General features: G+C 42.9%; 2 protein-coding genes and 1 long non-coding RNA gene across 6 annotated transcripts; 1 reads left to right on the top strand and 2 right to left on the bottom strand.

The window, feature by feature from the left end:
* Positions 1 to 603: 603 nt before the first annotated feature.
* On the bottom strand, positions 604 to 9,074 carry lipf (lipase, gastric). 2 transcript variants are annotated; one of them, XM_037755925.1, is made up of 11 exons: positions 8,864 to 9,067; positions 6,154 to 6,294; positions 5,904 to 6,015; positions 5,612 to 5,810; positions 4,029 to 4,138; positions 3,822 to 3,958; positions 2,813 to 2,959; positions 1,423 to 1,494; positions 1,277 to 1,345; positions 1,050 to 1,160; positions 604 to 904 (listed from the first exon to the last, which is right to left on the bottom strand). In XM_037755925.1, the coding sequence occupies exons 2-11, from the start codon at positions 6,292 to 6,294 to the stop codon at positions 782 to 784; spliced, it is 1,221 nt and encodes a 406-aa protein (XP_037611853.1). In that variant the 5' UTR covers positions 8,864 to 9,067; the 3' UTR covers positions 604 to 781. The 2 variants fall into 2 exon arrangements, with proteins under 2 accessions (XP_037611853.1, XP_037611854.1); XM_037755926.1 differs by lacking the exons at positions 604 to 904; positions 1,050 to 1,160; positions 1,277 to 1,345; positions 1,423 to 1,494 and adding an exon at positions 1,540 to 1,852 and having other exon boundaries at positions 8,864 to 9,074.
* A 1,453-nt stretch (positions 9,075 to 10,527) lies between these two features.
* rnls (renalase, FAD-dependent amine oxidase) lies at positions 10,528 to 17,113 on the top strand. Its single transcript, XM_037756071.1, has 7 exons — positions 10,528 to 10,820; positions 12,021 to 12,126; positions 13,873 to 14,015; positions 14,115 to 14,273; positions 15,733 to 15,906; positions 16,531 to 16,706; positions 16,790 to 17,113. The coding sequence occupies exons 1-7, from the start codon at positions 10,703 to 10,705 to the stop codon at positions 16,940 to 16,942; spliced, it is 1,029 nt and encodes a 342-aa protein (XP_037611999.1). The 5' UTR covers positions 10,528 to 10,702; the 3' UTR covers positions 16,943 to 17,113.
* Positions 17,114 to 19,617: 2,504 nt separating this feature from the next.
* On the bottom strand, positions 19,618 to 22,767 carry LOC119479637. Of its 3 annotated transcripts, XR_005204727.1 has the most exons (3): positions 20,585 to 22,767; positions 20,470 to 20,543; positions 19,618 to 20,265 (listed from the first exon to the last, which is right to left on the bottom strand). It is a non-coding gene; the product is annotated as an uncharacterized LOC119479637 (long non-coding RNA). The 3 variants fall into 3 exon arrangements; XR_005204725.1 differs by having other exon boundaries at positions 20,470 to 22,767; XR_005204726.1 differs by having other exon boundaries at positions 19,618 to 20,224; positions 20,470 to 22,767.
* Between the last annotated feature and the right edge of the window lie 789 nt (positions 22,768 to 23,556).

The following is a 23,556-nucleotide window of genomic DNA, read 5'->3' as shown; positions in this document are numbered from 1 at the left end:
TAAAAGTTAGATTCTGGTTGTATAGAAGTCTATTAGAAAATGAGCTTCTACTTCTCTCTTGATTTATGACCTCAGTAAACATTGTAAACATGAGTTTATGTTTCAAGTCTTCTTCAATACAGCATGATGTTCATTTAGTAAATGATGGTCCCGTTTAGAGTCAGATAGACCATAAAGCAGGGGATGCCTTAGGGCGGGGCTACCTGCTGATTGACAGGTCGCTACCACGGCGTTGTCCGGTCTGGGAGTTGTCCGTGTTTTCATCTTACAACTTTAACCCTTTAATCACAGCGTGATTTCACTTCATCAAAGTTAATTGTAACAATTTGTTCGCCTGAAAATATCTTATTCAGCGTTGAGTTTATACTTAGCTCCACCCTCTAGTGTCTCTTCTGGTTGCAAAATCTAAGATGGTGACAGCCAAAAACCAAAATGGCGACGGCCAAAAACCAAGATGGCGGCAGCCAAAAATCAAGATGACAACGCCAAAAAACAAGATGGAGACGGCTATAAATCAAAATCGAGGCTTCAAAATGTCAGTCCACAAACCACTGGGTGATGATGTCATGGTGACCTAGTCCACTTCTTCTATACAGTCAATGTGTTTAACAGGTATAATGTTTACCATGGTCACCATCTTAGTTTAGCAAGTTAAAAATTAAAAAATTCAAGTTTAACACACTCATTAAAACCTGCAGAACATCTGCTGCTCATGTATACTGTACTGTAGTACTCTGACTGTAGTAACTGTAGTACAGATGTGTACATCATCACAGTGTCTCTACTGGTGTTCCTGCAGCAGCTTCAGGATGGATGGAAACATCTGCTCAGGAGCGTCAAGACCCCAAATAAAGTCCAGATGGTCCCAGTGGTCAATGTGCTGATGGTAGACCAGGTTAGACACCTGCACACAGACAGACAGGTGGACAGACAGACAGATCCATTTATCACTATTAATAATAATTAATAATTCGTAGAATATTCTTAAGATTACTATTTTTCCTGAATTTACAGACGTCATCGTGACCTCGTTGAATCAGAGGATTCACCTGAGTGAGGAGGACAGCCACGTCTTTGGGGTCCGACAGCGTATCGTGTCCCCCTGAAAACAGAGCGGTGGGAACCTTCATGTCCTGGACGTTATACTGAGGGGGAGTGGACTGAGGACGGGACGCATGGAGGACACACAGAGACAGGTAGAGTCAGTGATACAGTAAATCCACCTCTAAGAACTGATCCAGAACTGGACTCTGGTGAGTCTCAGGTAGAGTCTCACCTGGTTGTAGTGCTTCTTGTTTCCTGCGGATCCAAAGTCAAACGCCATCAGCTTCCCTCCGTGAACCGCCTGAAGACAAGGACAGCAGGTCAGTGAAGGTCCTCACTAGTACAGGAAGACAGTGTGTGTGTGTGTGTGTTTGTTACCTGGGCCCAGTGGACCATGTTCTGGACCGAGGTCCCAGCAGGACAGTGTTCGGTGTAGACCGGAATCCGAGTCTGGAAACAAGGAAACACTGAAGATGCTAGCTAGATAGACTGACATTTTGAAGCCTTGATTTTGATTTTGGTGTTGTCATCTTGGTTTTTTACTATTCTATTCTATTTATTTTTATATAACGTCCAATCATAACATAAGTTGGTTCAAAATGGCTGCAGCGGCTTTTGTCAAAAAAACACACCGGAGTTTCGTCTCTTTGCTTCTAAACTCTTTGCCGATACCGTTCCACTCTCCACCAGCACCACTCTGCTGTTGTCGTTTGTTATCACCCAAACTACCTGCAGTCAGTTCTTCTTCTCTGCTCTGAAACAGTAGTAGCCGGTGGCAGCCATGATACCTCCAGGGTGAAAGAAGGCTCTGGAGCAGAGAAGAGGAAGAAGAACTGAGTTCTGGTTAAACTGGTAGATTTCTTTTGTGGGTTAATAAATGATGGTATCAGATTGGTGCGTAGACTGGTGGACTCATCGATACCCGATACCGGTATCGGTATCGGTATCAGAACAACTCTATCTATAAGGCAGCCAAAAACCAAGATGACAACGCCAAAAACCAAGATGACAACGCCAAAAATCAAGATGACAACGCCAAAAAACAAGATGACAACGCCAAAAAACAAGATGATGCCGGCCAAAAACCAAGATGACAACGCCAAAAAACAAGATGGTGACGGCTAAAATCAAGATGAAAACGCCAAAAAACAAGATGACAATGCCAAAAAACAAGATGGTGACCGTGACTAGCAAGTTAAAAATTAAAAAATTCAAGTTTAACACACTCATTAAAACCTACAGAACATCTGCTGCTCATGTATACTGTACTGTAGTACTCTGACTGTAGTAACTGTAGTACAGATAATGGTATCTGATCGGTGCGTAGACTGGTGGACTCACCGATACTGGTATCTGAACAACTCTATAAGTATCTGGGGCGGTCCACATGGACTCCATTCATAGTAACAGTGACATGTGGTCAAAAGCTCAAGAAGGCTAGTAAGTGGACCTTGAGTGAAGATCGTTTAGTTAAAAACATTAATAATAATATTCCTGTTTAAAAACCCAGAATCCCACAAATATTGTAGTATTTAAAAAATAATAAATATATGAATAAATAGATAAAAATATTATTAATCCAAACAGATTTTATTTAAAATGTATAATATATGAGCTTTAATATTTTAAAATATATAAAACATTTTTACTTCATATATAAATATGTGATGTAACATGTTAATTATAAGAATGAATAGATGAGTTCTGTTGTTAATCGACAGTAAACTGATCAATAATATTTCATATCTATAATGTGTTTAATACGAACCAGGTTGAGGTTTTTCTCGTCGAAGCCACAGAGGACGAAGAACAAGTTCCCACACAACTCGCTGAGCAGCTGCTTCGCACACACGTGTTCCGCAAACCACTCGATCATGTGACTCTGAGGCAGGAAGTCCTGCTTACCAAACAGGTCCTGATGGAGACGCAAGGAAATCAATCAATCAATCAACCAATCAATCAATCAATCAACTCAATAAGTAAATATAGAGCTGCTCAGTTTGATGATAGCTAGTTAGCAGGTCAGGTGATGATAGCTCGTTAGCAGGTCATGTGATGATAGCTAGTTAGCAGGTCAGGTGATGATAGCTCGTTAGCAGGTCAGGTGATGATAGCTCGTTAGCAGGTCAGGTGATGATAGCTCGTTAGCAGGTCATGTGATGATAGCTAGTTAGCAGGTCAGGTGATGATAGCTCGTTAGCAGGTCAGGTGATGATAGCTCGTTAGCAGGTCAGGTGATGATAGCTCGTTAGCAGGTCATGTGATGATAGCTAGTTAGCAGGTCATGTGATGATAGCTCGTTAGCAGGTCATGTGATGATAGCTAGTTAGCAGGTCATGTGATGATAGCTCGTTAGCAGGTCAGGTGATGATAGCTAGTTAGCAGGTCAGGTGATGATAGCTCGTTAGCAGGTCAGGTGATGATAGCTCGTTAGCAGGTCATGTGATGATAGCTCGTTAGCAGGTCAGGTGATGATAGCTCGTTAGCAGGTCAGGTGATGATAGCTAGTTAGCAGGTCATGTGATGATAGCTCGTTAGCAGGTCATGTGATGATAGCTCGTTAGCAGGTCATGTGATGATAGCTAGTTAGCAGGTCAGGTGATGATAGCTCGTTAGCAGGTCAGGTGATAGCTCGTTAGCAGGTCAGGTGATGATAGCTCGTTAGCAGGTCAGGTGATGATAGCTCGTTAGCAGGTCATGTGATGATAGCTAGTTAGCAGGTCATGTGATGATAGCTCGTTAGCAGGTCATGTGATAATAGCTCGTTAGCATCGTACCCAGATGAGGAAGTTGGGCAGGACGGACAGCTTGGTCATGGGGCTGGTGGTGAAGCTGACGGTTGCTACGGGAGCCAAACCGAAGAATAGCTTGATCTTACTGGCCAGTTCTGGCAGCGCGGAGAACGCTATGAATCCTGGGAAAACAGAGACAGAGACGTGTCAGAGTGATGTCATCGAGTTATCATGCAGTAAGTACTGTGTTACCTATCGTGGTTCCCTGAGAGTGTCCGATGTAGTAGATCTGCTCCTGACCCGTCACCTTCAGGATGTGGTTTATAACAGCTGGAAGGTCCTTCAGAGCCATCTCATCATGACTACACACACACACACACACACACACACACACACACACACACACACACACAGGTGATGTCAGACAGGTGATGTGATGTCAGACAGGTGTTGTGATGTCAGACAGGTGAGGTGATGTCAGACAGGTGTTGTGATGTCAAACAGGTGTTGTGATGTCAGACAGGTGAGGTGATGTTAGACAGGTGTTGTGATGTCAGACAATTGTGATGTCAGACAGGTGTTGTGATGTCAGACAGGTGATGTGATGTCAGACAGGTGAGGTGATGTTAGACAGGTGTTGTGATGTCAGACAATTGTGATGTCAGACAGGTGTTGTGATGTCAGACAGGTGATGTGATGTCAGACAGGTGTTGTGATGTTAGACAGGTGTTTTGATGTCAGACAGGTGAGGTGATGTCAGACAGGTGATGTGATGTCAGACAGGTGTTGTGATGTCAGACATGTGTTGTGATGTCAGACAGGTGATGTGATGTCAGGCAGGTGTTGTGATGTCAGGCAGGTGTTGTGATGTTAGACAGGTGATGTGATGTCAGGCAGGTGTTGTGATGTCAGACAGGTGATGTGATGTCAGACAGGTGAGGTGATGTTAGACAGGTGTTGTGATGTCAGACAATTGTGATGTCAGACAGGTGTTGTGATGTCAGACAGGTGATGTGATGTCAGACAGGTGTTGTGATGTTAGACAGGTGTTTTGATGTCAGACAGGTGAGGTGATGTCAGACAGGTGAGGTGATGTCAGGCAGGTGTTGTGATGTTAGACAGGTGTTTTGATGTCAGACAGGTGAGGTGATGTCAGACAGGTGATGTGATGTCAGACAGGTGTTGTGATGTCAGACATGTGTTGTGATGTCAGACAGGTGATGTGATGTCAGGCAGGTGTTGTGATGTCAGGCAGGTGTTGTGATGTTAGACAGGTGATGTGATGTCAGGCAGGTGTTGTGATGTCAGGCAGGTGTTGTGATGTCAGACAGGTGATGTGATGTCAGGCAGGTGTTGTGATGTCAGGCAGGTGTTGTGATGTCAGACAGGTGATGTGATGTCAGGCAGGTGTTGTGATGTTAGACAGGTGTTGTGATGTCAGACAGGTGATGTGATGTCAGACAGGTGATATGATGTCAGACAGGTGATGTGATGTCAGACAGGTGTTGTGATGTCAGGCAGGTGTTGTGATGTTAGACAGGTGTTGTGATGTCAGACAGGTGTTGTGATGTCAGACAGGTGATGTGATGTCAGGCAGGTGTTGTGATGTCAGGCAGGTGTTGTGATGTTAGACAGGTGTTGTGATGTCAGACAGGTGATGTGATGTCAGACAGGTGATGTGATGTCAGGCAGGTGTTGTGATGTTAGACAGGTGATGTGATGTCAGACAGGTGTTGTGATGTCAGGCAGGTGTTGTAATGTTAGACAGGTGTTGTGATGTCAGACAGGTGTTGTGATGTCAGACAGGTGTTGTGATGTTAGACAGGTGTGCGTACCTGAACCTCCAGAAGTCGTCCTGGTCCGGTCTGAGGTTCTGGTGTTTCCTGGACCAGGTGTTTCCTCGGCTGTTTCCGATCCAGACATCGTAGCCGGCGTCGGCAAGCACGTAGCCCAGACTGGAGTTGGGCGGGTTGGTGATCCAGTTGCTGCCGGCAGCCAGGAGGCCGTGTTGGAGGAACACCGCCGGCCCCGCACCTGTACACCACGACCAGTACTCTGTTACTATGACTACAGTAAAAGTACATAAATACTACGATGCACAAATACTTCATCACGACTCAGTCTGACCTGCGGTGTGTTTGAGTCCGTGTGGGATCCGGTTGACGGTCAGGATGTACCCGTCCTCCGTCAGAACCTCGTGTTCCTCCGCCGGGTAACGCCACCGCCGGATGATCTCCGTCTAACAAACACACACACACACACACACACACACACACACACACATTACTACATTGGCCAGAGTTTTGTCTCTTTGCTTCTAAACTCTTTGGCGGCGCGTCGGCCATCTTTGTTTGCAGTCTGTAGTTTGTTTACTCACGATGTTCATGTGTACTTCAGGGTCCAGCTCCTGGTGCGGTTTACCAAAGCGCCGCCGGACGTCAGAGAGTCTCAGAGCAGACGGTCCGGTGTGGACGAGACCGGAGAGCGCCAACACACACACCACAACACACAGCATCATCTGTCACACACACACACACACAGTGTTTGTTAGAGACGTTTTATGATGCTGTAACTTCCCACCCTCTGACTGTGACCTTAAACACATCTGGAGCTGAAACAGGACTTCAGCTTCAGTCACATGACGGACTGATGAAAGTTTGACTTAAAGGGGAAGTGACATCATCAGTCACATGACAGGATTCTAATTGTAATCTGATAAACTATCCGTGTAGTTTCTGAGAGGAGAACCAGTCTGAACCGGTCTGAACCGGTCTGAACCAGCAGATCTCTCCAGGTGAGGATCAGTCAGAACTTCATTCAGAGTCCCACTGAAGAACCCGACTGAGATATCTCCAGCATCAGGAGACACTCCTCTAAATGATCCATAAATGAGTTTGTGCTGTTTGTGGGCTGGACTCTGATCAGCTGATATCAGCCCTCACATTCTCTGTTTGTTCAGTAAAGAAGCAGAAGAGCAGACGGACTCAGAGGTCAGAGGTCAGAGGTCAGAGTTCACAGAGATGATTAATGAACATGAAGCACATGTTCTACTTCCTGTTTCTCTCTCTGAAAGAGGAACTCTCAACTTTCACATCTGTTGACTGAAGAGCTGCAGCAGCTGTTCCAGATGTTGTGATTAGTTTCTTTCTATGCAGATAGAAGAATCAGAACTAATAGTGATTTAGTGTTTGACTGCAGCTCGTTGAAGCTGTGATGAAGTGATGATGACGTGATGAAGATCATGTGAGGCAGTGTGAATGAAAGGAGGTGATTTATCTGGTTCAACAGCCTCAGGACGACTCCGATCCCGAGAACAGAGACTCTGATGATGCCTTCAAATGTCAAAATCAGTTTCATGTCCTCTGTCTGCAGCCTGTTTAATCTCCTCTGTACCAGAGTCCATTCAGTGTTCTGCCTGTTATAAACCAGATGTTACCACCTGTTATAAACCAGATGTTACCACCTGTTATAAACCAGATGTTACCACTTGTTATAAACCAGATGTTACCACTTGTTATAAACCAGATGTTACCACCTGTATAAACCAGATGTTACCACTTGTTATAAACCAGATGTTATCACCTGTATAAACCAGATGTTACCACTTGTTATAAACCAGATGTTACCACCTGTTATAAACCAGATGTTACCACCTGTTATAAACCAGATGTTACCACTTGTTATAAACCAGATGTTACCACTTGTTATAAACCAGATGTTACCACCTGTATAAACCAGATGTTACCACTTGTTATAAACCAGATGTTACCACTTGTTATAAACCAGATGTTACCACCTGTATAAACCAGATGTTACCACTTGTTATAAACCAGATGTTACCACCTGTATAAACCAGATGTTACCACTTGTTATAAACCAGATGTTACCACCTGTATAAACCAGATGTTACCACCTGTATAAACCAGATGTTACCACCTGTTATAAACCAGATGTTATGACCTGTTAACAGTCTGGTTTCTGTCTGGTGTTCAGCTGGTTTTCAGGCTGGTTTTAACATCTTTCCTCCATAATTTACATCAACTTTTCTGCCTGTTGTTCTTCAGTTTTCAGCCTGTTTCAGACCGTTAGAAGTTTTTAAACTGTCTGGTGTCTGTCTGGTGTCTGTCTGGTGTCTGTCTGGTGTCTGTCTGGTGTCTGTCTGTTGTCTGTCTGGTGTCTGTCTGGTGTCTGTCTGTTGTCTGTCTGTTGTCTGTTTGGTGTCTGTCTGTTGTCTGTTTGGTGTCTGTCTGGTGTCTGTCTGGTGTCTGTTTGGTGTCTGTCTGTTGTCTGTCTGTTGTCTGTCTGTTGTCTGTTTGGTGTCTGTCTGTTGTCTGTTTGGTGTCTGTCTGGTGTCTGTCTGTTGTCTGTCTGTTGTCTGTCTGGTGTCTGTCTGTTGTCTGTCTGGTGTCTGTCTGGTGTCTGTCTGTTGTCTGTCTGGTGTCTGTCTGTTGTCTGTCTGTTGTCTGTCTGGTGTCTGTCTGGTGTCTGTCTGGTGTCTGTCTGTTGTCTGTCTGTTGTCTGTCTGGTGTCTGTTTGGTGTCTGTCTGTTGTCTGTCTGTTGTCTGTCTGGTGTCTGTCTGGTGTCTGTCTGTTGTCTGTCTGTTGTCTGTCTGGTGTCTGTTTGGTGTCTGTCTGTTGTCTGTCTGTTGTCTGTTTGGTGTCTGTTTGGTGTCTGTCTGTTGTCTGTCTGTTGTCTGTTTGGTGTCTGTTTGGTGTCTGTCTGTTGTCTGTCTGTTGTCTGTTTGTTGTCTGTCTGGTGTCTGTCTGGTGTCTGTCTGTTGTCTGTTTGGTGTCTGTCTGTTGTCTGTCTGGTGTCTGTCTGGTGTCTGTCTGGTGTCTGTCTGTTGTCTGTCTGTTGTCTGTTTGGTGTCTGTCTGGTGTTCAGCTGGTTTTAACAGATATTTTCCATAATTTACATCAACTTTTCTGCCTGTTGTTCTTCAGTTTTCAGCCTGTTTATAACCAGATGTTTATAACCAGATGTTTATAACCAGATGTTTCAGCCTGTTTATCAACATGAATAACTCTCTAATAGATTATGAATAATAACTAATAATAGCACGTTAATAACGGTGTGGATCACTCACCTGGCTGCAGCTCGCTGATGATCAATGACCTCTCTGATCTCTGATCAGCTGATCGAGTTCCTCTCGGCGGTGACGTCAGAGGGAGTGCCGCTCTGTGATTGGTCGAAGATCAGACTCTGTTTGTTTAAAACCATCTGATCAATCTGAGCGATCTGTTCTCTGGTCGACTGCTTAACTGTCTGATCGAATCAACACAGACCGGAAACAGAAAACAACAGACCGGAAACAGAAACCAACAGACCGGAAACAGAAAACAACAGACCGGAAACAGAAAACAACAGACCGGAAACGATCTGGAGGAATAAAAACACTGAAAATAAAACACAATAATAATAAAATTAATCACAATAACAATAATGATCTCCATAAAATAAATAAACATTAATTTACTCAGTCAGACTCACCTTCAAAATAAAAGCACGGTCTGTCACTTCATTACAGTAAAATGATAAACTCAAATTAAACACAAACTAAATCTGTTAATATGATTTATGAGCACATGTCTACCTACTGGATGTATAAAATCATGTCTTTACATAGATGTGCATTTATTTTCTACATATTAAAAAAAAAAATATAGGCAGCAGAAATGTTTGTGTTGTTCTTTATATATATATATGTATTAATATATATATTAATACATATATGTGTATATATATTAATATATATATATTAATATATATATATACATATATGTGTATATATATTAATATATATGTATTAATATATATATTAATACATATATGTGTATATATATTAATATATATATATTAATATATATATATACATATATGTGTATATATATTAATATATATGTATTAATATATATATTAATACATATATGTGTATATATATTAATATATATGTATTAATATATATATTAATACATATATGTGTATATATATTAATATATATATATTAATATATATATATATACATATATGTGTATATATATTAATATATATGTATTAATATATATATTAATACATATATGTGTATATATATTAATATATATGTATTAATATATATATTAATACATATATGTGTATATATATTAATATATATATATTAATATATATATATACATATATGTGTATATATATATTAATATACATGTATTAATATATATATACACATATATGTATTAATATATATGTGTATATATATTAATATATATATATATATACATATATGTGTATATATATATATATATGTATTAATATATACATATATATATATATATATTTATCCTTATTCTAAATATTAAATATATTATAATATTAGAGGAATAGTAACTACTGACTGCTGTACCTGTGTACCTGTGTACCTGTGTACCTGTATACCTGTGTACCTGTGTACCTGTGTACCTGTATACCTGTGTACCTGTGTACCTGTGTACCTGTGTACCTGTGTACCTGTGTACCTGTATACCTGTGTACCTGTGTACCTGTGTACCTGTGTACCTGTGTACCTGTGTACCTGTGTACCTGTAGTGGAGTACAGACTAACAGAATACAGTATTTAGCTGTGATATGAAGTATAAGTATAAAGGTATAAAGTACATCAAGTACCTGAAAAAAAGTTTTTTTTTCTTCCTGATTTATTTGGAGGTAATAAGACCTTTATTGTGAAAGTGTCAGCCGGATGTCTGTTGTTGTTCCGGGTCATTGAAGCCGGTCTGAACGGACCCGGGATAGGTTTTGTTGGTCCATCTCCGCTCAGCTGTTTCATAACGCAGGAGGCGGTTCTGACCCGGGTCGGGGTCAAACCCGGGTTATACTGAGGTTATACAGTGGTTCTATACAGTTATCCCGGTTCGGTTCCGGTTCGGTTCTGGAGATGTCCCGGGTTCTGATCGTGGGCGCGGGTCTGACGGGCAGCGTGTGCGCGTGTCTGCTGGGGAGAGAGCTGCAGAGCAGAGTGCACATCGAGGTGTGGGACAAAGCGAGGGGCGCAGGTGAGCCATTCAGAACTCCATCCAGAAATACCAAGATTTAATATTAATGAGCTCTCAGAACCGCAGCAGCTCCACTGATCACCACTCAGAACACAGATTATGGATCAGTACACTTCACTCTTCAATTCGGCTCGGTAGTGATCCATAAACATTAATAAATATCAGGCTTTTAAACGGGCAACACGGCTCAGGTGACTGTCAGCGGTGGCGAACAGATCTCCATTCAAAAATCTGACAATTGAATCCTCCCGAGCTCTCAGCCTCACAGAGTCAACCTGCAGAACATCACTGAAGAGCTTTACAGTATCAGCAGATACTCCTACCAACTTCGGCCTGGAAATTATCTATAATTGTAACTTCATTTCAATAAAATTTAAACTTTTTGAACGAGATGTTCCTGCTGCAGCCCACAAGTCCCGTTCCTTACTTTAGAGTCATTAGAGTGAAACCAGTTTTAACTCTCTTCTACCAGTTCAGTGTGATTTACTTCAACAGTCATGTCTGCTGAGAGGAGAGATGTTAATACAGTTCAGATAGTGAAGCAAGAGGATGTCAGTCAGAACACATCTCCATTCAGAAATCCTCTAATTTAATATTCCAGAGCTCACAGCTTCACAGAGTTACACTGTAAAACACAAACAAACACAGTTTCAATATCAGTAAACTGTCTTCTTCCATTCGGCTCAACTCTGATCTATAAAGTTAACTTAAATACATTAAAACTTTAGCTTTTTATCTGCTGTGGTGTATTGGTCCTCCTGTCTGTTGATGTTGTTGAAGGCTGTAAGTTCAGAGGTCAGACCAACTTTAAAAGTTTCTCTTTTTCTGAAATCAGTTTGTTTTCTGTTTAGATTTATTCCCGAATAGAAGAATGTTTCCTGTTTATTCAAATCCACATCTCAACTTCTTTATTACAGTTAATGCTGTTTTACCACAAACTGATGAAGATAAAATCAGTGAGATTTATAATGGAGTCTGGTGGAGAGGAGATCTGAACCTGTCTCTCTGTCCGTCTGTCTCTCCGTCTCTCCGTCTCTCTGTCTGTGTCTCTGTCTCTCTCTCTGTCTGTGTCTCTGTCTGTCTCTCTGTCTCTCTGTCTGTCTGTCTGTCTGTCTGTCTGTCTCTCTGTCTGTGTCTCTGTCTGTGTCTCTGTCTCTCTCTCTGTCTGTCTCTCTGTCTCTCTGTCTGTCTGTCTCTCAGGAGGCAGGATGTCCACCAGTCGTCCTCCTGACCCTTCGTCTCACTCAGCTGACCTTGGAGCTCAGTACATCACCGCCACATCTGCCTACGCTCAGTCACACCACAGGTACGACACACCTGTCTCACACCTGTCTCACACCTGTCTACCTGTGTATTAGTGTTTACTCAGAGCTGTTGGTCTTTTATTGTGAAGGTGTGTGTGTACTCAGAGCTGCTGGTCTTTTATTGTGAAGGTGTGTGTGTGTTAGTGTTTACTCAGAGCTGTTGGTCTTTTATTGTGAAGGTCTGTGTGTATTAGTGTGTACTCAGAGCTGTTGGTCTTTTATTGTGAAGGTGTGTGTGTATTAGTGTGTACTCAAAGCTGCTGGTCTTTTATTGTGAAGGTGTGTGTGTATTAGTGTGTACTCAGAGCTGTTGGTCTTTTATTGTGAAGGTGTGTGTGTATTAGTGTGTACTCAAAGCTGCTGGTCTTTTATTGTGAAGGTGTGTGTGTATTAGTGTGTACTCAGAGCTGCTGGTCTTTTATTGTGAAGGTGTGTGTGTATTAGTGTGTACTGAGAGCTGCTGGTCTTTTATTGTGAAGGTCTGTGTGTATTAGTTTGTACTCAGAGCTGCTGGTCTTTTATTGTGAAGGTGTGTGTGTGTTAGTGTGTACTCAGAGCTGCTGGTCTTTTATTGTGAAGGTCTGTGTGTATTAGTGTGTACTCAGAGCTGCTGGTCTTTTATTGTGAAGGTGTGTGTGTACTCAGAGCTGCTGGTCTTTTATTGTGAAGGTGTGTGTGTGTTAGTGTGTACTCAGAGCTGCTGGTCTTTTATTGTGAAGGTGTGTGTGTATTAGTGTGTACTCAGAGCTGCTGGTCTTTTATTGTGAAGGTGTGTGTGTATTAGTGTGTACTCAGAGCTGCTGGTCTTTTATTGTGAAGGTCTGTGTTAGTGTGTACTCAGAGCTGTTGGTCTTTTATTGTGAAGGTGTGTGTTAGTGTGTACTCAGAGCTGCTGGTCTTTTATTGTGAAGGTCTGTGTTAGTGTGTACTCAGAGCTGCTGGTCTTTTATTGTGAAGGTCTGTGTTAGTGTGTACTCAGAGCTGCTGGTCTTTTATTGTGAAGGTCTGTGTTAGTGTGTACTCAGAGCTGCTGGTCTTTTATTGTGAAGGTCTGTGTTAGTGTGTACTCAGAGCTGCTGGTCTTTTATTGTGAAGGTCTGTGTTAGTGTGTACTCAGAGCTGCTGGTCTTTTATTGTGAAGGTCTGTGTTAGTGTGTACTATTGTGAAGGTCTGTGTTAGTGTGTACTCAGAGCTGCTGGTCTTTTATTGTGAAGGTGTGTGTGTATTAGTGTGTACTCAGAGCTGCTGGTCTTTTATTGTGAAGGTCTGTGTTAGTGTGTACTCAGAGCTGTTGGTCTTTTATTGTGAAGGTCTGTGTTAGTGTGTACTCAGAGCTGCTGGTCTTTTATTGTGAAGGTCTGTGTTAGTGTGTACTCAGAGCTGCTGGTCTTTTATTGTGAAGGTCTGTGTTAGTGTGTACTCAGAGCTGCTGGTCTTTTATTGTGAAGGTGTGTGTGTATTAGTGTGTACTCAGAGCTGCTGGTCTTTTATTGTGAAGGTCTGTGTTAGTGTGTACTCAGAGCTGCTGGTCTTTTATTGTGAAGGTCTGTGTTAGTGTGTACTCAGAGCTGCTGGTCTTTTATTGTGAAGGTCTGTGTTAGTGTGTACTCAGAGCTGCTGGTCTTTTATTGTGAAGGTCTGTGTTAGTGTGTACTCAGAGCTGCTGGTCTTTTATTGTGAAGGTGTGTGTGTATTAGTGTGTACTCAGAGCTGTTGGTCTTTTATTGTGAAGGTGTGTGTGTATTAGTGTGTACTCAGAGCTGCTGTCTGCTGGCGTCCTGCAGCCTCTCACGTCGCCGGTTGAAGGACTGAAGCACAGAGACGGGAACACGGACTACATGACGCCGCTCGGCATCGGCAGTTTGGTCAAACACTTCCTGTCTGAGTCAGGTACGCACCTACCTGTCTGTCTCTCTCTACGTCTCTCTATGTCTCTCTGTGTCTCTCTGTCTTTCTGACCGTCTGTCTCTCCGTCCGTCTGTCTTTCAGGAGCTGATTTGTTCTTGGAGCGTCACGTGACCGGCCTGTACCGCCGCGGTGCATCATGGGAGGTCCAGAGGAAGACGGGAGACAGCCAGATGTTTGACGCCGTCGTCCTGACGATGCCGGTCCCTCAGATCCTTCAGCTGCAGGGAGACGTGGGACACAGTGAGACACATTTATACTCCTGTAACAGTGGTGGAAAGTACATTTACTCCAGTACTGTACTCCGGTACTGTTTTGAGGTACTACTAGTACTTTGAACTTCTACTGTAGTACTTCTACTGTAGTACTTCTACTGTAGTACTTCTACTGTAGTACATCTACTGTAGTACATCTATTGTAGTACTTCTACTGTAGTACATCTCAGAGGGAAGTACTGTACGTTCTACTGCTCTACATTTATCTGACAGCTGAGGCTTTTATTTTGAAAACATGAACAGTTTGTAAAATACATTTTATTTATTTATCTCAAATACTAATGTACTAATACTATCAAGTACTACATGTACCTCTGAGATGTAGTAGAGAAGTAGAAATACCCTGCCTGTGTACTAAAGTACAGTACCTGAGTAATTGTACCTGGAGGTGATGTACTGTGTGTAGTCTGTAATCCTGATGGACACCATTTCCCACAATGCACTGAGGGACGACATCAGAAAGGTCTAGGAACAAGTTGAACTGAAGTCTTATTGCATCACTTCCTGTTAGTACGAAGCAGATGTTCTTATTGCATCACTTCCTGTTAGTACGAAGCAGATGTTCTTATTGCATCACTTCCTGTTAGTACGAAGCAGATGTTCTTGTACTCTAACTGTACTTACAGTGCAAGTACTGAGTACACGCTGTACTGTGCACATGTAGTACTCAGCTGTAGTACTCGGCTGTAGTACTCAGCTGTAGTGATGCAGTTTGACCACACGGAGGCAGCAGCTTCCTCTCACTCTCACACACACACACACACACTACAGATCAAGTGTGTGTTTGTGTGTGAGTGTGTGTGTGTGTGTGTGAGTGTGTGTGTGCTGCAGACAACGGCCCCTCCTCCTCCTGTGTCTCTAGATGATGATGATGATGATGTCATCTTCAGCTCATCTGATTGGCTGACAGGGGACAGCGCCCATTTCCTCTCTACACACACACACACACTCACACACACACACACACACACACACATACACACACACTCTGAAATACACACTGAGGTTATTATTAGCTGCAGTTTGAGTGAATCATGAAAACGTCCTCTACCAGACTGAGATCCTGTTAACACTTTACTGCTGGCTGGGGGGGACAGGGAGTCTTTAGGGGGTCCAGGGGGTCTTTAGGGGGTCCAGGAGGTCTTTAGGGGGTCCAGGAGGTCTTCAGGGGGTCCAGGGGTCTTTAGGGGGTCCAGGGGGTCTTCAGGGGGTCCAGGAGGTCTTTAGGGGGTCCAGGGGTCTTTAGGGGGTTCAGAGGGTCTTTAGGGGGTCCATGAGGTCTTTAGGGGGTCCAGGAGTCTTTAGGGGGTCCAGGAGGATCCTCTGATGCTCTAGGTCTCTAGTTTGATCCATTCCATTTTAACCAGTTAACCTGTCCACCTGTCTGTCTCTCTGTCTGTCTCTCTGTCCACCTGTCTGTCTCTCAGTGCTGTCTGTCCCTCAGAAGCAGCAGTTGGACGGGGTCGTGTACTCGTCTCGCTTCGCCCTCGCTCTCTTCTTCCCTCCAGATGTGGTCTTCAGTTTTCCCTGGTCGGCTCGCTACGTCTCTGACAACCGCTGCATCCGTTACATCGCTGCCGACGCCCGCAAACGCAACGCAGGTCTGTCTGCTCACCTGTCTGTCTGTCTGCTCACCTGTCTGTCTGTCTGTCTGCTCACCTGTCTGTCTGTCTGCTCACCTGTCTGTCTGTTTGTCTGCTCACCTGTCTGTTTGTCTGCTCACCTGTCTGTCTGTCTGTCTGCTCACCTGTCTGTCTGTCTCTCTGCTCACCTGTCTGTCTGTCTGTCTGCTCACCTGTCTGTTTGTCTGCTCACCTGTCTGTCTGTCTGTCTGTCTGTCTGTCTGTCTGTCTGTCTGTCTGTATGTCTGTATGTCTGTCTGGCCCAATTCCCCCCTGCCAATTATCGCGGGTGATCCCGATTCCAGGTCTAACACCACACCTGTGTGACATCACGGTGTAACACCACACCTGTGTGACATCACGGTGTAACACCACACCTTTGTGACATCACAGTGTGACATCACGGTGTAACACCACACCTGTGACATCACAGTGTGACATCACAGTGTAACACCACACCTGTGTGACATCACAGTGTGACATCACGGTGTAACACCACACCTGTGTGACATCACAGTGTGACATCACGGTGTAACACCACACCTGTGTGACATCACTGTGACTTAAACAAGCGTCTGAATCTCTGTGTCTGTGTCCGTCCAGACGCTCCCGGTCGCGGTCCGTCCCTCGTCGTCCACACCAGCGTCCCGTTCGGCGTGGAGCACCTGGAGCAGGACAAGGAGGACGTCCAGCCAATCATATTACAGGAACTCAACAAGCTGCTTCCTGATCTGCCTCAGCCAATCAGCATCAAGTGTCACAAGTGGAGGTACTCGCAGGTGAGCCGGCGAACACTGAGGAATCCCACGGACCCTGAACTCCTCCCTCAGATTTCTGACCCTCCCCGTCCTCCCTCCTGCAGGTGCTGACCTCGGTTCCGGACTGTCCGGGTCACATGACCGTCCTCGACAGCCCGCCGCTCGTCTGCGCCGGCGACGCCTTCGTCCACTCCAACTTCGACGGCTGCGTGGAGTCGGCGCTGAGCGTGCTCCGTGTGCTGAAGGACTCGCTGTGACGCCGCCGACGTGACAGGAAGTGACTCAGACTGGCAGGAAGTGACCTTTACAGTAATCCGTAATCTGTTCAACCGTTAATGTATTTTTTTTAATTACATTCACTTATTAATGTTTCACTTATTGATTGTTTGTCTTTAAATAAATAAATAAATGAATCTAATGTTCAGTAATTATGTGGTCCGACTGTCTGAACTTTAAACTGGTTTAAACTTAAACCTGGTTTATTATTATTATTATTATTAATATATTTATTATTATAATGACTATTATAATTATCACTATTTTTATTATTATATTTATTATTATTATTATTATAACTATAATAATAATAATTATAATAATATATTAATATACTAATAATCATGTCTGTTATTATTATTACTATTATTATAATAATAATAATATAATATTATTGTAGTTATTATGAGTGTAGCTGCTGTTTGATGAATAAAGTGAAACTCTGACGTTTCTCTGCTTCACTTTGATCTTTTTATAGAAGCAGATAAGACAGAATTAGTTATGGTGTGTGTGTGTGTGCGTGTGTGTGTGTGTGCGTGTGCGTGTGTGTGTGTGACCTAATTTTTCCTCGCCCGTTCTCCAGTCGTTTGGAGTAGTGCTGCTGCAGTGCATTGTGGGGGAAGCGATTATCATTTCTGCCAAGTCACTGGTGGATCTGACAACATCAGCACAACCCCAGCTGAAGGCTAAACATAGAGCTATAGCAATGTAGAGTTATCTCGATGGAGTCTGGTCTAAACGTAGAGTTATATCAATGTAGAGTTATCTCGATAGAGTCTGGTCTAAACGTAGAGTTATATCAATGTAGAGTTATCTCGATAGAGTCTGGTCTAAACGTAGAGTTATATCAATGTAGAGTTATCTCGATGGAGTCTGGTCTAAACGTAGAGCTATAGCAATGTAGAGTTATCTAGATAGAGTCTGGTCTAAACGTAGAGCTATAGCAATGTAGAGTTATCTCGATGGAGTCTGGTCTAAACGTAGAGTTATAGCAATGTAGAGTTATATCAATAGAGTCTGGTCTAAACGTAGAGTTATATCAATGTAGAGTTATCTCGATAGAGTCTGGTCTAAACGTAGAGTTATAGCAATGTAGAGTTATCTCGATAGAGTCTGGTCTAAACGTAGAGTTATAGCAATGTAGAGTTATCTCGATGGAGTCTGGTCTAAACGTAGAGCTATAGCAATGTAGAGTTATCTCGATAGAGTCTGGTCTAAACGTAGAGTTATATCAATGTAGAGTTATCTCGATAGAGTCTGGTCTAAACGTAGAGTTATATCAATGTAGAGTTATCTCGATAGAGTCTGGTCTAAACGTAGAGTTATAGCAATGTAGAGTTATCTCGATAGAGTCTGGTCTAAACGTAGAGTTATAGCAATGTAGAGTTATATCAATAGAGTCTGGTCTAAACGTAGAGTTATATCAATGTAGAGTTATCTCGATGGAGTCTGGTCTAAACGTAGTTATATCAATGTAGAGTTATCTCGATAGTCTGGTCTAAACGTAGAGTTATATCAATGTAGAGTTATCTCGATGGAGTCTGGTCTAAACGTAGAGCTATAGCAATGTAGAGTTATCTCGATAGAGTCTGGTCTAAACGTAGAGCTATAGCAATGTAGAGTTATCTCGATAGAGTCTGGTCTAAACGTAGAGCTATAGCAATGTAGAGTTATCTCGATAGAGTCTGGTCTAAACGTTTTGTTCAGTACTTTGTTTTATGATTAAATATCTGCAGAACTAATGATACTCCCACAGCGCTGGAAGAAGTACTTTTACTGCAGTAGTAATACCACAGCGTAGAAAAAAAACTGTTAAAAGTAAAATTCCTGCATTCAACATCTTAAGTACAAAAGTATTACTACCCAAAGTACTCATTGTGCAGAGTAATCTATTTGACTGTGTATTGTAGTATTCTGATGATTGGTGCTGGTAAAGGTGGAGCGCCTTTTAATTATTTTTTTAGATATTTTACGAATATTATTTTCGCGTATTTAACTTTATTTTGTTTATTCTACATTATTTTACTTTTTGTCTGATAATTTATTACTATTTTTCTGAAATTTAACTTATATCTGTAGATATTTTAATAATATCTTTTTTCGGATATTTTATTGATATTATTTAGGATATTTTAAATTTTTTTGTCTGATAGCCTACTTCAATAATATTTTGGGATATTTTGCTATTTTTTATTTTACTAATATTTCTTGAATAGTTAACTAATACTTTTTTCGAACATTTTACTGATATTATTTAAGATATTTAACAATGTTTTGTCTGATACTTTACTAATATTGTTGGGATATTTTTTCATCATTTTAATGACTTTATATACTGCTGGCAGTTTAATCTATAATATTACATCATCATTTATTAATTGATTTTATTTAGTTTTAATAATCTGAATCTGTAAAGTAACTAAAGTTATTAAATAAATGTAGTGGAGTAAAAAGTATAATATTTATTCTGAGATGTAGTGGAGGAGAAGTAGAAAGTAGCCGAAAGAGTAAAGTACAAGTACCTTAAAATTGTACTTGAGTACATGTACTTAGATACTTCCCATCAGCCTCAGCTGTACTTTGTGTTTCCTGGTAATTAGACACCCTCGGACTCATGGGAGTTGTAGTTCTTAAAATAATCATCACAGACAACAGCAGCTGTTTATAAATAGTTTATTCACCTTTACAGTGTTTTTATTTAATTATAAAACAAGAAGGAGGGAAATAATAAAAGAACCGTGGGGGGGTGGGGGGGGTGTTTATGGACCGCTGAGCTGAAACTGAAACTGAAACCTGAAAGTGAACCACAACAACATTCTGCTCCGAGAGTTCCTGATCAAACATCCGTTTAGTTTCAGTTTCCATAGTGACGTTCTCTAAACCCCGCCCCCAAACGGTGATTGTCCAATCATATCTCAGCAACAGTAACTAGTCACAGGTAGCTTTAGCATTAGTCTGTTAGCACGACAGCATGATCTGTTAGCTTTAGCATCAGTCTGTTAGCACGATAGCATGATCTGTTAGCTTTAGCATCAGTCTGTTAGCATGATAGCATGACCTGTTAGCTTTAGCATCAGTCTGTTAGCACGACAGCATGATCTGTTAGCTTTAGCATCAGTCTGTTAGCACGACAGCATGATCTGTTAGCTTTAGCATCAGTCTGTTAGCACGACAGCATGATCTGTTAGCTTTAGCATCAGTCTGTTAGCACGATAGCATGATCTGTTAGCTTTAGCATCAGTCTGTTAGCACGATAGCATGATCTGTTAGCTTTAGCATCAGTCTGTTAGCATGATAGCATGACCTGTTAGCTTTAGCATCAGCCTGTTAGCATGATATCATGACCTGTAGCTTTAGCATCAGTCTGTTAGCATGATAGCATGACCTGTTAGCTTTAGCATCAGCCTGTTAGCACGATATCATGACCTGTTAGCTTTAGCATCAGTCTGTTAGCATGATAGCATGACCTGTTAGCTTTAGCATCAGCCTGTTAGCATGATATCATGACCTGTTAGCTTTAGCATCAGTATGTTAGCACGATATCATGACCTGTTAGCTTTAGCCTCAGTCTGTTAGCATGACCTGTTAGCTTTGGCCTCAGACTGTTAGCATGATATCATCACCTATTAGCTTTAGCATCAGTCCGTTAGCATGACCTGTTAGCTTTAGCATCAGTCCGTTAGCATGACCTGTTAGCTTTAGCCTTAGTCTGTTAGCATGATATCATCACCTATTAGCTTTAGCATCAGTCCGTTAGCATGACCTGTTAGCTTTAGCCTTAGTCTGTTAGCATGATATCATCACCTATTAGCTTTAGCATCAGTCCGTTAGCATGACCTGTTAGCTTTAGCCTTAGTCCGTTAGCATGATCTGTTAGCTTCGGCATCAGTCTGTCAGCATGATATCAAGTTCACATTTAAGACCTCTTTACTGGGTTGTTGTTTTAAAACAAGTCAGCTTGAAACATTAAAAAGTCAGTCGGAGACCTTGTAGAGCTAACGTTAGCTTAATTAGCTCGCTAGCTAGCTAGTTGATAAGTCAATAAAGAGACCGTTTTCAAACCGACGGCGGTTAGAAATAAAAGGACCCATTTAAATACTGTTCTTCTGTTGTGGTAAAATGAACGCGTGCTGTGGTCTGGTTAGCAACAGTAACTAAGGGGGGGGGCGGGGCTTAGCGAATGGTAATCATGTTGAAATGTTTATCGGGTTGATGTTTAACCACATCTGTCGTCATCATCAGAGAGCCGGTTCAAATAAACGTTGTTTGAGGTGAAACCGTTGACGAGCAGAAAGCTGTTGCTGGCTTCGAGTAAAGGTGCGGTCACATGACGCCTCCGTCCTACCGACACTAGCTCCGCCTCTGTCCTACCGACACTAGCTCCGCCTCCGTCCTACCGACACTAGCTCCGCCTCTGTCCTACCGACACTAGCTCCGCCTCTGTCCTATCGACACTAGCTCCGCCTCTGTCCTACCGACACTAGCTCCGCCTCCGTCCTATCGACACTAGCTCCGCCTCTGTCCTACCGACACTAGCTCCGCCTCTCAATCACTTCAATAAAAGACTGATTCAACCAGGAATTTCCTGTTTTAGGTTTGAAATGTGGACGCCATTATTGTTACCAGACCGCCGCCGCGGGTCTGAGTGGCGGGCAGGTTCTGTTGAACGTAGAGCGAATGTGACCGCACCTTAAGGCAAGAAGAAGAAGAAAGAACATGACCGTGTTTACCGTGTCAACTAACCAAACTAACCGACAAACAAACACAAAATAATACAAGATAATCAGGTCTGAGCTTCGTTTTGGCAGGTTTGGTGACGTAAACAGAAAAAAGAGTCAAAGCGTCGTCTGGTCGGCTGAAACGGACAAAAACAAGGAAACGTTCTTGCTGAAGGTTCTGAAGTTCTGTTGATGTTAACGGTGATTGTTGAAGGTTCAGAGTGGAGCGTTAAAACACCAAAAACAGAGCGCCAGGTTCACCACCGGTAGCGCCACGGATCTTAAGTACTGAACTCAGTGACGGTGAAACGTTGAGGTTCAGGGGTCCCAGGTGTCGGATCGGTTTAAGAACCCTGAACATCTGTCAGAACGGACCAGGGTCGACCTTCGTCGTATAGTTCTGGATAATCGTCTGCTTGAATCAACACTGGTTCTGTTAACTCCGGATCTCCAGACGGACTGGTTGAACTGGTCAAAAGAAAACGACATGGAGCACCTGGAGCAGTCGGAGACGTGGACAGCACCTGCCTGGCCTCAAATACCTGAAACCCGTTCAGTTCACACCGGTACCGCTACCTGTACTGGTACTGTAGGTTCAGGGGCTGGAACATGCTAACGGGTGTTTGGATACGTCTGCGTGGCTTTGTTTTCTTTTATGTTCTGAACAAGCCTCCCAATATGAAGTTGTATTAACCAATCAGACTCCTTCTCTGTTAGTAACCATGGTGACGGATTTTAGTGGGCGGAGCGTTAAGTTTAACATGAACCAACAGGACCAGATTAGCCGACCCCTACGCCGCTGGAGACTACTGCAGGAGGAGGACACGGCTGGCAAACGCTAGCTAGCTAGTCTGTCTACAGAATTGACTAGTTAGCTAGCTAGCTTGTCCGGAGCCTGACTAGCTAGCTAACGCCTGCTCTCCTCCCGGTGAAGTCGTCTCCTAGCGGCGAGGAGTGAGGCAGAGGGACCGTGACTCAGCGCTGTCCTCTGTTGGACTCATTTCCTCGCTAAGTAGCCAGCCGTCCGACAAGCGGGCCGGTGACCAACGGCAGCGCTGTAAAGATAAATTGAGGGCGTATAAATCTTTGGATGTCTATAGTTAACTATCTCACTAGCCCACTGCTAGTGTTAGCCTCCAGTCTTTCCTTTGTTTAGCCTCCAGCTAATGTTAGCCCACTGCTAGTGTTAGCCTCCAGTCTTTCCTTTGTTTAGCCTCCAGCTAATGTTAGCCCACTGCTAGTGTTAGCCTCCAGTCTTTCCTTTGTTTAGCCTCCAGCTAATGTTAGCCCACTGCTAGTGTTAGCCTCCAGTCTTTCCTTTGTTTAGCCTCCAGCTAATGTTAGCCCACTGCTAGCGTAAGCCTCCAGTATTTCCTTTGTTTAGCCTCCAGCTAATGTTAGCCCACTGCTAGCGTTAGCCTCCAGTATTTCCTTTGTTTAGCCTCCAGCTAATGTTAGCCCACTGCTAGTGTTAGCCTCCAGTCTTTCCTTTGTTTAGCCTCCAGCTAATGTTAGCCCACTGCTAGTGTTAGCCTCCAGTCTTTCCTTTGTTTAGCCTCCAGCTAATGTTAGCCCACTGCTAGTGTTAGCCTCCAGTCTTTCCTTTGGTTAGCCTCCAGCTAATGTTAGCCCACTGCTAGCGTTAGCCTCCAGTCTTTCCTTTGTTTAGCCTCCAGCTAATGTTAGCCCACTGCTAGCGTTAGCCTCCAGTCTTTCCTTTGGTTAGCCTCCAGCTAACTCCGTGACCTCATCATGACGTCATCACTAAAAGGGTCTATAGGGTTCAGTTTTGGAGTCCACACCAGTTTGCAGTAGTTAGTCGTGTTTTCTGGGAGAACTTGTTCAGGTTTTAACGAGTCTAGACGACACCGGTCACG

This window comes from Sebastes umbrosus, chromosome 20 (genome assembly GCF_015220745.1).
Source record: "Sebastes umbrosus isolate fSebUmb1 chromosome 20, fSebUmb1.pri, whole genome shotgun sequence".
Taxonomy (NCBI): domain Eukaryota; kingdom Metazoa; phylum Chordata; class Actinopteri; order Perciformes; family Sebastidae; genus Sebastes; species Sebastes umbrosus.
The sequence above is the reverse complement of the archived record's forward strand: the minus strand, read 5'-3'. Positions and strand labels throughout refer to the sequence as shown.